The sequence below is a fragment of the Apis dorsata genome, unplaced genomic scaffold (assembly GCF_000469605.1).
Source record: "Apis dorsata unplaced genomic scaffold, Apis dorsata 1.3 scaffold_129, whole genome shotgun sequence".
NCBI classification, from domain to species: domain Eukaryota; kingdom Metazoa; phylum Arthropoda; class Insecta; order Hymenoptera; family Apidae; genus Apis; species Apis dorsata.
The window spans coordinates 378,444-391,382 of NW_006263422.1; the positions used below are offsets into that span (position 1 = coordinate 378,444).

The window sequence follows — 12,939 nt, forward strand, 5'->3', positions numbered from 1 at the left end:
TGTTGCATAATTATATTACACGATATTTATATATATTGTATATTACATTATTAAATCATTAAATTATTACGTTATATTAAAATTAAAAAATAGTTATTTGTATATTTAAAAGAATAATATTTTTCGTTGAGTTTCACTGCAGGCATTCTTAACTTAGTGCTGTTATTTTATTAAATGTAAACTTGAAATACTTATAATTTAATAACTAAATCTTATTGCACCTGCATGCCTATATTTTTTTTATCTTTTGATCTCGCAAATCCATCCGCCAAAGATGTCTCATATTTTTATAACTACCTGTATATATAAAATACATAGTTATTTAAGAAAAATTTATTTATCATATAATGGACATTCATAAAGATTAATAGATTTATCCTCAGATACTGATGCAATTATGTTATTTCTTTGTGGATTGTATTTTACAGCCCATACCTAAAAAAAAAAAATATTTAAATTTTTATAATTCCATAATAAAAATTTTGCAAATTTTTTCCATCTTATAAATTTATGATAAAAATTCTATAATATTGCTTATAATACAATACAATATCTCACCTGATCATTATGTTCATTAAATGTATGTAAACATTGTCTTTGAGCTAGTTCCCACACTTTAATTGTATGATCTGAACTACTAGATGCAAATTGTTGACCATTTGGAGCAAAGGCAACACCAAGTACCCATGAAGCATGACCTGACATAGTTCCTGCTAAATTAGCATCTTTCCTATATAATAAAATAAAAATATAATAAATGTTTCATAATTATATGTGTAATTTATTTTGGTTGAAACTTTGAACTTTGAACTTACACATCATACAATTTCATATGTCCATCATCTGATGCGGTAAGAAGTAATTGAGAATCTGGTGAGAAACAAAGAGACCTAATAGGCATTGCATGTCCTAAAATATTTAAATTTATATATTATTAATAAATTGTTAACAAATATTTAAGAAAATAAATTTTTATTACCTTCCAATGTACGCAATACTTTTCCATATGTAACATCAAAAATATTTATAATTCCATCTATTGCACCACTAGCAATATATTTACCATCAGGACTCTGAAATAATTATATAATATAAAAATTATTATTTCTACATAATAAAATTATGTAATATACATTTTTAAAATACATACATAGGCAACACTCAATGTAAATTTACCACCTCTGGTATCTAAAGTTTGTTCTTGTTTACCACTTTCTGTTCCATATAAATGTATTTTCCCTGAATGACTACCAGATACAATGAATTTATCATCTGGGGAAAATACTACTGTCCAAATATCTACAGGGCCTACTTCAATACTTGATATTTTATTTCCTGTTTCCAAATCCCATAATTTTAAACTAGAATCTAATGAACTTGATGCACATTCTAAAAATAAATATGTTTCATTTTTTTATTTTAACATTTACTTTATTTTTTTTTTTTTATTAATACTTACTTGAACCATCTGAACTTACAGCAACAGATACCACTCCAAGTGAGTGACCAGTTAATTTATGTTTTAATTGTAAACTTTTATCCTTTTGTTCCCAAACTTTAACAGTATCGTCAACTGAGCCAGTGACTAAATATTCCACTATTTCATCTTCATTAAATTGTATTGATTCACTATTATACAATAAGAAAAATTGTATAAAAAATATAAAAATATTAAAAATTGCATAAAAAGTAATTACCGTGAATCTTCATTATCCGGCTGTGATTCCTTTTTCTTCTTCAAACAGCCCCAAGCACAGGTCCAAATACTATCTTCGTGAGCATTTTCTGTTTTATTAAGTAAGGAATACTGAAAAAATTTCGAATTCGGCTTTGCAACTGTTGTGTATCATGAACGATATAACCTTTATATCGTAATAATTTCCAAATTTATTTATGTTTCTCACCATACTAGAATATGTATTATCTTCCAGATAATATATTATTAAGAAATAATTTTAACTTAATATATATATTTTATTCTTTCTAATTTTTTCTTTAAGCTATAAAGTGAACAATTGATACAACTTCTATAATTTCGTATATAATATCTTTAGTAAAGTGATTGAATAGCTATATGATTTAAAAGGGTTAAATTAAAAATCGTAACCTTTTATTTTTTATTCGCGATTCTGATTAATAGTAATTTATTTTTAATTTTTTTTTTATACAATATTTAGTAAATTTCTAATATTTCAAAAAGATTTAAATCATTTGATTCAATTTTAAAAAACTACATACGTAGACAATTAAACTCATCGAATCAGATGTGTTTATGTTGAGTGTTCTTAAAATTTTTAAAAATAAAAAAATAATATATAAAATATAAATGGGAAAACCATAAAAAATTATTAATAATTTTAACATTTTTATTACTCTATAAAATTTAAAAACTAAAAAAGTTTCTTTCATACATTGTAATTATTTAAATAATTATAACCTTTTTTAACTTATGTAAAAATAGAAGTTCTAAACTATATTCTTGTAAGAATATGATTTATTAACAAAAAAAAAATGGAACATAAAATATTAAAAATATTTAATTTTAATAAAATAGCATACAATGGGTTTCGAAAGATTGTAACACAAAAGCGATTTTTTCTATCAGAAGCATACCGATGTGAAGAAGCATGGAAAAATCGATTACAATCGCCATTGCTACAAAAATTTAAATCAAACGATTTATTTATTATTTTGGATAATAAATTTCATATTGATAAAATAGTTAGTGCAGTAGATATAGATATATTTGCAAATAGCTTAAATAAAGAGGATCAAGTAGAAGAATTATTGAGTCTACTCCAAAAATTAAGGAAAAGTACAGAAGCATCGAACATATTAGATTCAACACATCATGCAGTCATAAGATATTTATTAGATAACAATTATACTGAAGAACTTATGAATGTATTACATAATAGACTTAATTATGGTATTTTTCCTGATTATGTCACTTATAACATACTCATGGATACATACATAAAAAAACAAGATTATGCCAATGCTGCAAAAGTTGCTATTTTACCTATGTTACAAGAAGAATCTGAACATTTGATAACCAATGCATTATCTGTATATGCTTGTCACAAATATTTAGAAAATCCAAATAAATGGCAGAAACCACCAGAACCTATAGAAGATGATAAAGAAGAAATTAAAATACGTGTAGCTTATCTTAGAAATCCTTTTTTTGATGACCATTTTGATCTTACTGATCCATATGATTTAGTTGGAAAAACATTAGCTTTTCAAGGAAAATTTATGAATAATGAGTTAGGAAGAACATGTCAATTAAGAGGTTTAATATTATATAAAAAATATCAAGATGCATTAAAATTAATAAAACAATGGATAAATGAAATTGAAGGAAATATTGTTTACAAAGAAGTTTTTGATTTGATTGAAAAAGACAAAAAAAATGTATTCCAAGAACAAGAAACAGATGAATTTAAAATTTTAATGTCAGAAGTTAATTTGATAAAAGAAAAAAATTTGTGTACAGATAATTTAATTAATGTATTAGAAAATAATATCAAATCTGCAATTGAAAAACAGCATGATATTGATATAAATGAACAAATGCAGGTAATCAATATTTTTTTATAAAATACAAAAAAAAGAATATTAATTAATTAATAATATATAATATTATTTTATTTTAATTTAATATTATATATTAAATTATTAAATAATTAAATTTATTATTTATGATTTTATTTATTAATTAATTTTACTTAATTCTTTAGAAATATGTAGAATGGGAAAAACAGAGACAATTAATATTAGATAAACAAATGGAAGAAATAAATCGAACAGCTAAAAAAGAAGAAATAGAGAAATTAAAAGAAGAAATGAAAAAGCAAGAACGATTTTTGACTTTCTTTGAGAATGAAGAAGAAATAGAACTGCAAATAGAGGAAATAGAAGAATTCGAAAAGAAAAAAATGGAACATGTTCTTAAAATGCCTCATGCTAAGAAGAAGCTGAAAAAATTAGAAAAAGAAAAAGAATATATACCACCTACGATTTAAAGTTAAAGAAAGCAATTTTTGATATATTTATAATTGTTATAAGTAATAAATGTATAATTAAAATATTATTTGATAAATTATTTAATATTGAAAAAAAAAAGGGTCATAGTAAGAATCAAAAATATATATTGTTACTCATTTCTTGTATTTTGTACATCATAACTTAAAAGTATTTCCTCAAATGTTCATTACATAAATTTATAATAGATAATTCCAAGTCACTTATTTCGTATAAATATGAAAGTTAACTGTACAATTAATATAGTTTATATACTAAAAAATTATTAGGCTCTGTAACAAATAATGTTCCATTTGAGCATTGATATTGAATTTGTCACAGACTTGGCCCTTCTATAAACAAAATTAACATTATATTACTTTGGGCCAAGGCACACATTTAACAATTATTCCTAAATTTACAAAGACTGTTTTATAAGCAGCAATATATTAAATTTTGCTATAACTATAAAATTTAGTCTTTGTAATGTATTCATTCATATATTTATATGGAATGTCCTGTAAATAATATAATTGTATGGTTTGTAAGTGTTTCAATATATATTTCATATTATAAAATATTTTTTTTATTAAAATTTTGCAAATTCTTCTTTCAACATTAATAAAATTTTTACCTGGTCGTTGTTATTCTAAATAATACATTGTAATATCACAGATTATATCAAAATCACGAATTTTTATTTTGTAATTGTGCTGTTAATTCGGCTGTTTCTTGTTTCATTTGTTTCAAATCAGCAGTTATCCTTTCTAAATTTGCTCCAATATTTTTTGTAGCTTCAGAATCAATCTAAAACGAAATAGAAAAAGAATTACATTTTAATTATATCATGTTTCAATGTTTTATAAATAATGTAAATTATAATTAATTACTGTAATACTATTTGCTATATTTTTGTAATAATGTAAATTATAATTAATTATTATAATGCTATTTGCTATATTATTTTGCTATATTTGTATATTTTAATTACCTGTTCTTCTAAATCTCTTATTTCCCTTATAGTTGCACCTGTTTCTTCTACTAAATTTACAAGTTCACTACAATCAGAATGAAGTGTAGCTAATAATTTATAAGCTTTCCTTGATGCTTCATTTGTTCTTGCATCTCGAAATATTAATTCATCAGCAACAGTAAAGGATCTTTCTAATCTGCCTGTAAGTGTATTAATTTCTTTTTGGATTTCTCGTGTATCAACTAATACTTTACTAATTTCGTCTCTTTGTTTTCTAATATTGTTAATTATTTCTAAAATTCGTTGAGTATATGCGGACCTATTCACTTCTTTTGAAAGTTTCTGAACTTCTGTTACCAATTGTGAATATTGTTGATCTTTATTGCGACATTCTTCTTGTAGTTCCCTTTCCTTTTCTTTTAGTAACTTAATATCATCAAGTTTCTTTTGACTTGCATTCTATATATAATAATCAAATTCATCAAATTTTTCATTTAATAAATTTATATTATTGATATTTATATTATATTTATATTTTTTATATATAGAATAATACTTACAGCTTTAGTAGAATGTTTTTCCCTTTCTTGTCTGTATTTTTGAATTAGAGGTACTCTATGTTTTTCCCATTGATTACCTAAATTAATTAATTTATTTGTAGTAGCTTCAATAGCTGTTTCTAGTTTCTTAATATTTTCTTCACCATCTTGAAATAGATCATAAATTCTTGCTTTAATCTTTTTTTGTTCTTCATTGATTGTTAATTTTTTTTCCTCATTTTGATAATTTATTGTTGCTTGTGTTACACTAGTTGTTAAGTTCTTAATTGTAACTTGCAATTCTTCTATATCTTTTTTAATAGTTTCACACTCTGTTTTTATTTTTTCTATTTGTAAATCTTGTTTTTCTGTTTTATCTATTATTTTTTGTTTTACAAGTTTAATTTCTTTAGCATTATTATTTTCTATTTGAAGTTCCTATGATAAATAAATAAAAAATTAATAAAATAATATAAATATAATATAATAAAATTATAAACATTATTTTATTCATTTTTCTTAAATTTACATTAGAAGATAATGTTTTGTCTTGTATTGGGACTCTATTTAAAATATTAATGTCACTAGATTCATTAACTTCAGTAATTTTATCACAATATTGTTCATTTAACCAATTTATTTGATCGAGAATACTCATTGAATGTGAATGGAGAGCTCTTGCATTGTAGGATATCAAAGATGGTAGAAGTGTCATTTCATTTTGCATTTGTTCAGGCACAGATTGCAAATAATGTATACAATAATCTTGATATTCTATAACAAGAAAAATCAAAAATATTATTATAATAATATTATAATAATATAATAATGAAATTCATTGTAAAAATAAAAGCAATATTACCTTCTTTATTTTCTTCCTTCCTTACTGTTGAAACTTCTAAATTTACAGATTTATATGGAATTCTAGCTCTTCCTTTGTTTCTAAATCCCTTTGTATGACAATAATGTGGTAACCATGGAGCAGAAAGACTTTGTGCTATTGCTCTTGCTATAGATTTTTCTAATAATACAATATTACTAACAGGTTCACTTAAAGATTTATCACTTTCTTTTGGTAATTTTTCAATAAGAAACATAAAAACTTTTCGTAAATCTGTTTCTGAACTATATAAAAATGTTTGATAACCAACATCAGCTTTGTATCCTAATTCCTAAATTTATAAAGTTATAATAAAGACATCAAAAAAAAAAACAAAATTATATAAATAATTGAAATTTTTATATTTATAAAATCTTACTAAACATGCTTGAGCAAGTGTAGCACCCAATCGAAATCTGGCTGCCATATTTATAGGTAAAACTGTTGATAATCCAAGGCCTGGTTTTATTATATCCAAACATTTTACAGTTGCTTTTATAATTAATTCTGTGTTAAAACCACTAAGATTTGTTATATTTTCTTCTATGTCACTAAAAAAATTAATATTAGAAAATTTTCAAATTTTATAATAAATACTATTTTATTTAGTTTTTAAAATTGCTAAAAGAGACATTTTAGTTATATATGTAATACATATGTTGAATTAATATTATATAAGTTAATAATTAAAATTAACTTAACAATATTTATAATTAAAAGAGATCGTTAATGTCTCATATGTACTTACAATTAGTTTATAAATTATCACATATTTTTGCAATTATTTAACAATTGTAAAGACTTGTAATATCTTAAATAATTAATATCATTTATTTTTTATTCAAATTTTATTGTAACTTTTTTATTGTTTCTGCTTGATAAAACAAATTATGAATTATGTATTTAAAAATATAAAATTTAAAACAGATAAATATCGCTGCCCACTTTTAGTTATACAAACCGGTTGACATCAGATACCAAAAATTTTCTAGATGCGTATAAAATCGTTCAGAGGAACACTCACCAGCCTATTTGACGCAATGAGTGAATTATTATATTGTCAACCTCCTCCATCATCCGTAAAAATGTGAAAATTCTAAATTCGTCTACTATATTGTTATATCGAAAGAAATTTAAGTTGAATTGCACAAATCTAACCTGTCCAAAAGTGAACAAACATTTGCACAATGCAAATATATATAGATGGCGTAATAAAAATTATCAGTTTTACCAACCAAAATGCATTTATGCTTCATATATTGATCGTTTTATTATTTTTTTGTTCTCATTTATATTATAATCTTTAAAAAAGTTAATGTTTCATAATCATAATTGAAATTATATATAATAAAATACAAATGATATATAATATATTATTGAATATTAAAAATATAAAATAAATATAAATTTCACTTCTCAATACATTAAAAATGTGTAGTCTCAAGTTGCATAAATATAATTATATAATAAAACTATTGTTAAATAAATTCTTTTGGCAGTATTTGTAAATTTCGATATGTTTTGATAACTTGATAATTAAATAATAAATATTATATAAAATATTATATAAAAATTAAATTATTTTATTGCTTAATTTTCATGAATAATGTAAATATTAATAATATTATTCATTTAATATTCTTTTTTTAAGTTTAAGAGAATTTCATAATTTAAAATTACGCGCCAATTTTATGAATATAACGACTCGTAAGCAAGTTCATGTTGTAAAGTAAAGATCAATTATTCGCGGCGAAAGGTCCGCACTCCGCGGAGTTGTGCGTTACGTTCTGTACGCGTCAACATCAGCTGTTGTTTCGCTCTCGCGTGAAATGACAGTTTCGTGGAGGTTCATAATGTGGAAATCGTTTTCGTGAGGCTGCTTCGTGTATTGCGGAGGTGAGCCTTTTCTTCTGGATAAAATGAACGGAAGTCTGGGAATAATGCGCGGACCAGAGCAACATCCACAGAGGTTCGCGGATTATTTTGTCATATGTGGACTGGACAAAGATTCTGGCTTAGAGCCAGATAAGTATTTCGGTAAGTTTTATTTTTTTTCTCGTATATCTTAAATAAAATATGCAGATTCGTTAAAATGATCATTTATTATTTATTCAATTTTTAATAAATTAAATCACTGTTATAAATGTTGAATAGTTTTCATATTCTAATAAGAAGACTTTGCTACTGTTGCAATTTTCGAAATCATTATGTTGCGCAATGCTAGATAATATATCTCAAACTAATAAATTGTACTAGTTATTTATGATTGTATTCAAAAATTTAAAAAGATATATTATTCTTTATTATTTTCTCATTATCAATTTATCAAGTTTTTTTTGTAACTGATTATAAGATTAATTTCTCTAATAATAATAACTAATAATTTATGTAGTGCATAAATTGTATAGCTATTTGTTTTATTTGCACGTGATTGACACGTGAATTTCAATCGATGCCATTGCACCTCTTACAAAATAAATATATTGCTTTATACTCGACAAATTATCCGAATATATTATAAGTTTCTTCTCGATAAAATATAAAAAATGATATTCATTGAATATTTATATGAATTATATTTTTTGTAGCAATATTTTTATAAATGATTATTTTATTTTTATCTTGACATGTTTTCAAAAACAAATAACCATCAATGTCAAATAAATCGTATAATCTCATTAAGTTAATAACATAAATGGAAGCCGCATTTAATAGAATTCTAAATACTCGATAATCAAGTTCATTGTGTATATTTTTAATTTTATATTTTTTAATGCCACTTAAATCAATATTTTCAATCATTTATTTTTAATCTATGAAGGATGTTTGTCATACTTTTTATAATTAAATATATTGCATGAAAATCGTAAAATATTGAATGCAATAATTTATTATATTATTATTAACAAAAATTATTGTTATTAAAATAATATAATTGGCAAATATTTTTTTTCTTATTAATTTATTTACGAAACATATTACGAAGAACGAGAAAATATTTTTCAGATTATTTATATAATAAAAATTTTTATCAAATAATTCAATCAGAATATAATATTTTTATATTAGAATAAATATTATATATGGAATAATCAATAACTCGTTTATTTGTAAAACAAAAAAACAATAATGAAGTAATATTTTTTCTATTTTATATGGAAATTTATATTTTATAATATTTTAATTTATACAATTTATTTCGTTCAAAATATATTTTCTAGTTCAAATGTTCAATTCAATGTTTTTTAATTCAAATATTTTACAAGTAATATAAATAATAAAAATTTTGATAAAATATAAATTAAGTATTATTTCTTTAATAAATTATTTTATTATTTTGCTATAAACTAATATTTTTTATTTTATTTTTTATTTAGATGAATGTTTCTCGAAATAATTTTTTAAATATAGTTTTATTCTCTTATAGTTGAGAAATACAGATTTTCTCATAGTTTTTACATAACAGTATTATTTATTATTTTATTTAAATCAATCAATTTATAAAAATAATCAATTTTAAAAAATAATTTATATAAAAAATTATTTCAAAATAATTTATTTAATTTTAATGCAAAATATACGAGTTATTTGCTTTCTATTATATTTTTAAAATAATAATAATAAAGTAATTAAAATAATTTGTTATTTCAAATTATTAGTTTATTTTTAATATTATTTCGAATAAATTTTTATCCAAATTCATATTTCGTTAAATCTATACATTGTATTATCGATATATATAAATTTAACTAATAATTTTGTTTATTTAAATATCATTCAATATTTTCCATAGAATGCTTTTGTGTATTGTTACATATGTGATTAGTAGTCACAATATGATAAAAAGAGGATTAGTATCATTGGAAATGCAATTACTAGTATAATAAACTTTGTTGAATATTTGATTATCTATTCATCGACTGACGGTTGGCAATACTTAGCTGCGCAAAACTGCTTGAAATGCGAACAATAAGGACAGTAAGCAACGAATCTTCTTGAGAAGAAACATTCTTTTTTCGTTCAAGTGATTTTTTTCAAAAAATGATACAAAAGATCGTTTTATTACATAGTAGCATATTGCCATTGAAAAAAATTTACATTAGAAAATGAACGTATCGGTGACAACCACTTGTCTAGTTTTAGCAATTGGCTGCAGTTTCTTATATTTATTTATTTAACTTATACGAACTTCGTGCGCTGCTTATTTTGCTTATTTAACGTTTCACGGCCATGTTTATTTTTCGTCATGTACAATTTCGTTTCAATTATTTAAAAATAAAAAATTAGTTTTCTATATGGTAATAAATATAAAGTATGTGAAAATATATATTTGAAATGAAAAATTGTGATTAAATTGATTGGAAATTATAGAATAAAATTGAAAATCTTTTTATTACTGTTTTTTTTAAATTATTTAAACAATTTTTTTATGCTTCTGATAATGTTCCAATAAATTAGAGAAAAAAATATATATTATTATATATTATCAATAAAATACAAAACATGAAAATTTTAAGAATAATAATTTATTATATAATTTATATATATCTTATTCGTTAGATTGATAATCATCAGGAATAAAATTTAAATTATATTAGTTTATTTTATTGTTTATTAAATTCCTTTAAAAATATTCAATTAAAAATCAATAAAACAAAATAATTCTTAAATAATTTAATATTTTATTTTTAGAATTAAATGGCGATATTTTTAAATCTTTAATCGTACTCGAAATCCTTTTGCAAAAAAAAAATCAAATATCATTCTTATTTAATTGTGCCAACTTTTTCGAAGAATTTATATAATATTGTTAGATTTTCAAGGTGATCAGATGTGCTGGTCGTAACTCAATCCTGAAAACTCATGCATTAATGAAAGTGGCTGATATTATGTTACGACACTTGTTTCGCTATGAATTTCTACGGCTGTTAAGTGCAACACGTGTGTACATTTTGCCAGTTTGTATAAATACAGAATATTATTATTGCTATTGCATCAATGTTGCAACCTCGATATTGCAACTTATTATCATTTTTAACATTATACAATATTCTATTATTTAATTTTCTAATGAATATCAAATAATATCAATACAATTTAATTAAAAATAAATAGTTGAACAATTAACTGTTAATAATACATAATTAGGATAATAAAAAGATTTAATTTATAAATTTTAAAATTTTTAAATTTAATAAAATCTTAAATTTATTTTTATTTTTTATTTAAAAATTTGTAAATTTAAATTTTCCAATAGTAATTTTCTAGTAATTATTATATATATATTAAAATTAAAAATTTAAGAATCAAAAGTAAATTACTTTTGTTTTAATAATAGTTAATTTTTTTAAAATTAAGTATTTAATTTTCAAGTTTTTTTATTTATTGAATATTTTTATATAAAAAAAAAAAAAATAGATATTGTAATCTTATCCAAAAAAGATAAAAGAATGATGTATGCGTTTGAATTTTTTATCAGTGTAAATTAAAAGAAACATGATATAAAATGAAAAACAATTTGCAATTTTACTGACAATTCGTTTACAAAATATACATAGCCTATAAATTGAAACGTAATTCTGATGCGCCCCAGAACATTCTTCACAACGAACAAAGCCTAATTGTGAAATAATAACAAGAAGGAGATAATTCCTGCTTTCGTTAAATTGTAACCTTCGACTTCGACCATTCGATATTTAGTTAGTATTTCGATATTTAATTAGTATTTAGTCAGTCATGTAAAATAAATATTCTCATTATGAAAAAATTGCTGATGACATCTATTTAATTTTCACATTTCAAATGATTTTCGATAACTTATCTTATCGAAATCGAATAAATTAACAATAACAATTTTTTTTTATTGAAAATGAGTTTGATGACGAGAAACTAATTATATTAATTAGGATAAATTATAAAACTTGATGGATGAATCTAAGTTTAATATAACATATATTTAAATGAATAATATAATAATAGTGAATTGAAATTTTTAAAGAAAAAAAATTTGGACTTGTAAATAATCTTATTTAAAAAAATTTATTTAAAAAAATAAGAATATGAAGAGCGGTTTTTCGTGTAATATATTTCATTGCAATAGTTTCTTCGAATTTTTCTAAAGAAGGATATAAGGAAAGCGCGATGCGACAAAGAAATAGGGAGAAATTCTAAAGATACTGCACGTTGAGAGCAGCTGCAACAGATGTTGGAATGTATCATGAGCACCTTTAAGAATAACGAAATTAATCAGGACATAAGAACATTTGCAAATAAAATTTAATGACTTATTATCAATATGATATCGAATATTCTAGTTAGTTAATCGATTTGATTGATAAAATTTAAATATATCAAATATATTCAAATACATCTCTAATTTACTAATATATTTTTACTTTTTTGTTTGAAGATAATAATATAGAATAAAATAATTTATTTCTTAAAATATATTTTTTTTTATAGTTTTCAATTTTAAACAATTATATATATTATATATATTGTTAATATTTGTTAATATATAT

The 12,939-nt window shown here is 22.1% G+C and overlaps 4 protein-coding genes across 9 annotated transcripts in view; 2 read left to right on the forward strand and 2 right to left on the reverse strand.

Annotated features, from left to right (window-relative positions):
- Positions 1-126: 126 nt before the first annotated feature.
- Positions 127-2,004, reverse strand: LOC102674869 (WD repeat-containing protein 61). Its single transcript, XM_006612895.2, has 8 exons — positions 1,905-2,004; positions 1,698-1,807; positions 1,460-1,629; positions 1,151-1,389; positions 980-1,073; positions 816-909; positions 559-730; positions 127-435 (listed from the first exon to the last, which is right to left on the reverse strand). Exons 1-8 carry the CDS (start codon positions 1,905-1,907, stop codon positions 334-336), a joined length of 984 nt encoding a protein of 327 aa, XP_006612958.1. The 5' UTR covers positions 1,908-2,004; the 3' UTR covers positions 127-333.
- Positions 2,005-2,057: 53 nt separating this feature from the next.
- LOC102675309 lies at positions 2,058-4,163 on the forward strand. Its single transcript, XM_006612899.2, has 2 exons — positions 2,058-3,582; positions 3,744-4,163. Exons 1-2 carry the CDS (start codon positions 2,512-2,514, stop codon positions 4,026-4,028), a joined length of 1,356 nt encoding a protein of 451 aa, XP_006612962.1. The 5' UTR covers positions 2,058-2,511; the 3' UTR covers positions 4,029-4,163.
- On the reverse strand, positions 4,151-7,647 carry LOC102675000 (coiled-coil domain-containing protein 22 homolog). Of its 2 annotated transcripts, none has more exons than XM_006612896.2 (8): positions 7,443-7,647; positions 6,798-6,969; positions 6,401-6,710; positions 6,068-6,312; positions 5,560-5,976; positions 5,018-5,458; positions 4,661-4,833; positions 4,151-4,544 (listed from the first exon to the last, which is right to left on the reverse strand). In XM_006612896.2, exons 1-7 carry the CDS (start codon positions 7,493-7,495, stop codon positions 4,714-4,716), a joined length of 1,758 nt encoding a protein of 585 aa, XP_006612959.1. In that variant the 5' UTR covers positions 7,496-7,647; the 3' UTR covers positions 4,151-4,544; positions 4,661-4,713. The 2 variants fall into 2 exon arrangements, with proteins under 2 accessions (XP_006612959.1, XP_006612960.1); XM_006612897.2 differs by lacking the exon at positions 7,443-7,647 and adding an exon at positions 7,167-7,219.
- A 504-nt stretch (positions 7,648-8,151) lies between these two features.
- LOC102675444 (DENN domain-containing protein 5A) overlaps positions 8,152-12,939 on the forward strand; it is a 22,879-nt gene continuing 18,091 nt past the window's right edge. For 3 of the 5 annotated variants that reach the window (XM_031509142.1, XM_006612900.2, XM_031509143.1), the window contains exon 1: positions 8,152-8,455. In XM_031509142.1, the coding sequence (XP_031365002.1) occupies positions 8,338-8,455 (118 nt within the window). In that variant the 5' untranslated portion in view covers positions 8,152-8,337. The remainder of the gene's footprint in view (positions 8,456-12,939) is intronic. The other 2 variants (XM_006612902.2, XM_006612903.2) reach the window with 1 other exon arrangement.

What these genes read in the sequence shown, in the direction of transcription:
- LOC102675000 (XM_006612896.2), bottom strand. Translation starts at nt 7,495, where the DNA reads ATGATGGAGGAGGTTGACAATATAATAATTCACTCATTGCGTCAAATA. An exon ending in ACAAAACATTATCTTCTAAT is followed by an intron (nt 5,977 to 6,067) that starts GTAAATTTAAGA and finishes TATTTATCATAG; the next exon opens with GAACTTCAAATAGAAAATAA. An exon ending in TAAGAGATTTAGAAGAACAG is followed by an intron (nt 4,834 to 5,017) that starts GTAATTAAAATA and finishes ATTTCGTTTTAG; the next exon opens with ATTGATTCTGAAGCTACAAA.
- LOC102674869 (XM_006612895.2), bottom strand. An exon ending in CCGGATAATGAAGATTCACG is followed by an intron (nt 1,630 to 1,697) that starts GTAATTACTTTT and finishes ATTGTATAATAG; the next exon opens with TGAATCAATACAATTTAATG. An exon ending in TTAATGAACATAATGATCAG is followed by an intron (nt 436 to 558) that starts GTGAGATATTGT and finishes TTTTTTTTTTAG; the next exon opens with GTATGGGCTGTAAAATACAA.
- LOC102675309 (XM_006612899.2), top strand. Translation starts at nt 2,512, where the DNA reads ATGGAACATAAAATATTAAAAATATTTAATTTTAATAAAATAGCATAC. An exon ending in ATATAAATGAACAAATGCAG is followed by an intron (nt 3,583 to 3,743) that starts GTAATCAATATT and finishes TTAATTCTTTAG; the next exon opens with AAATATGTAGAATGGGAAAA.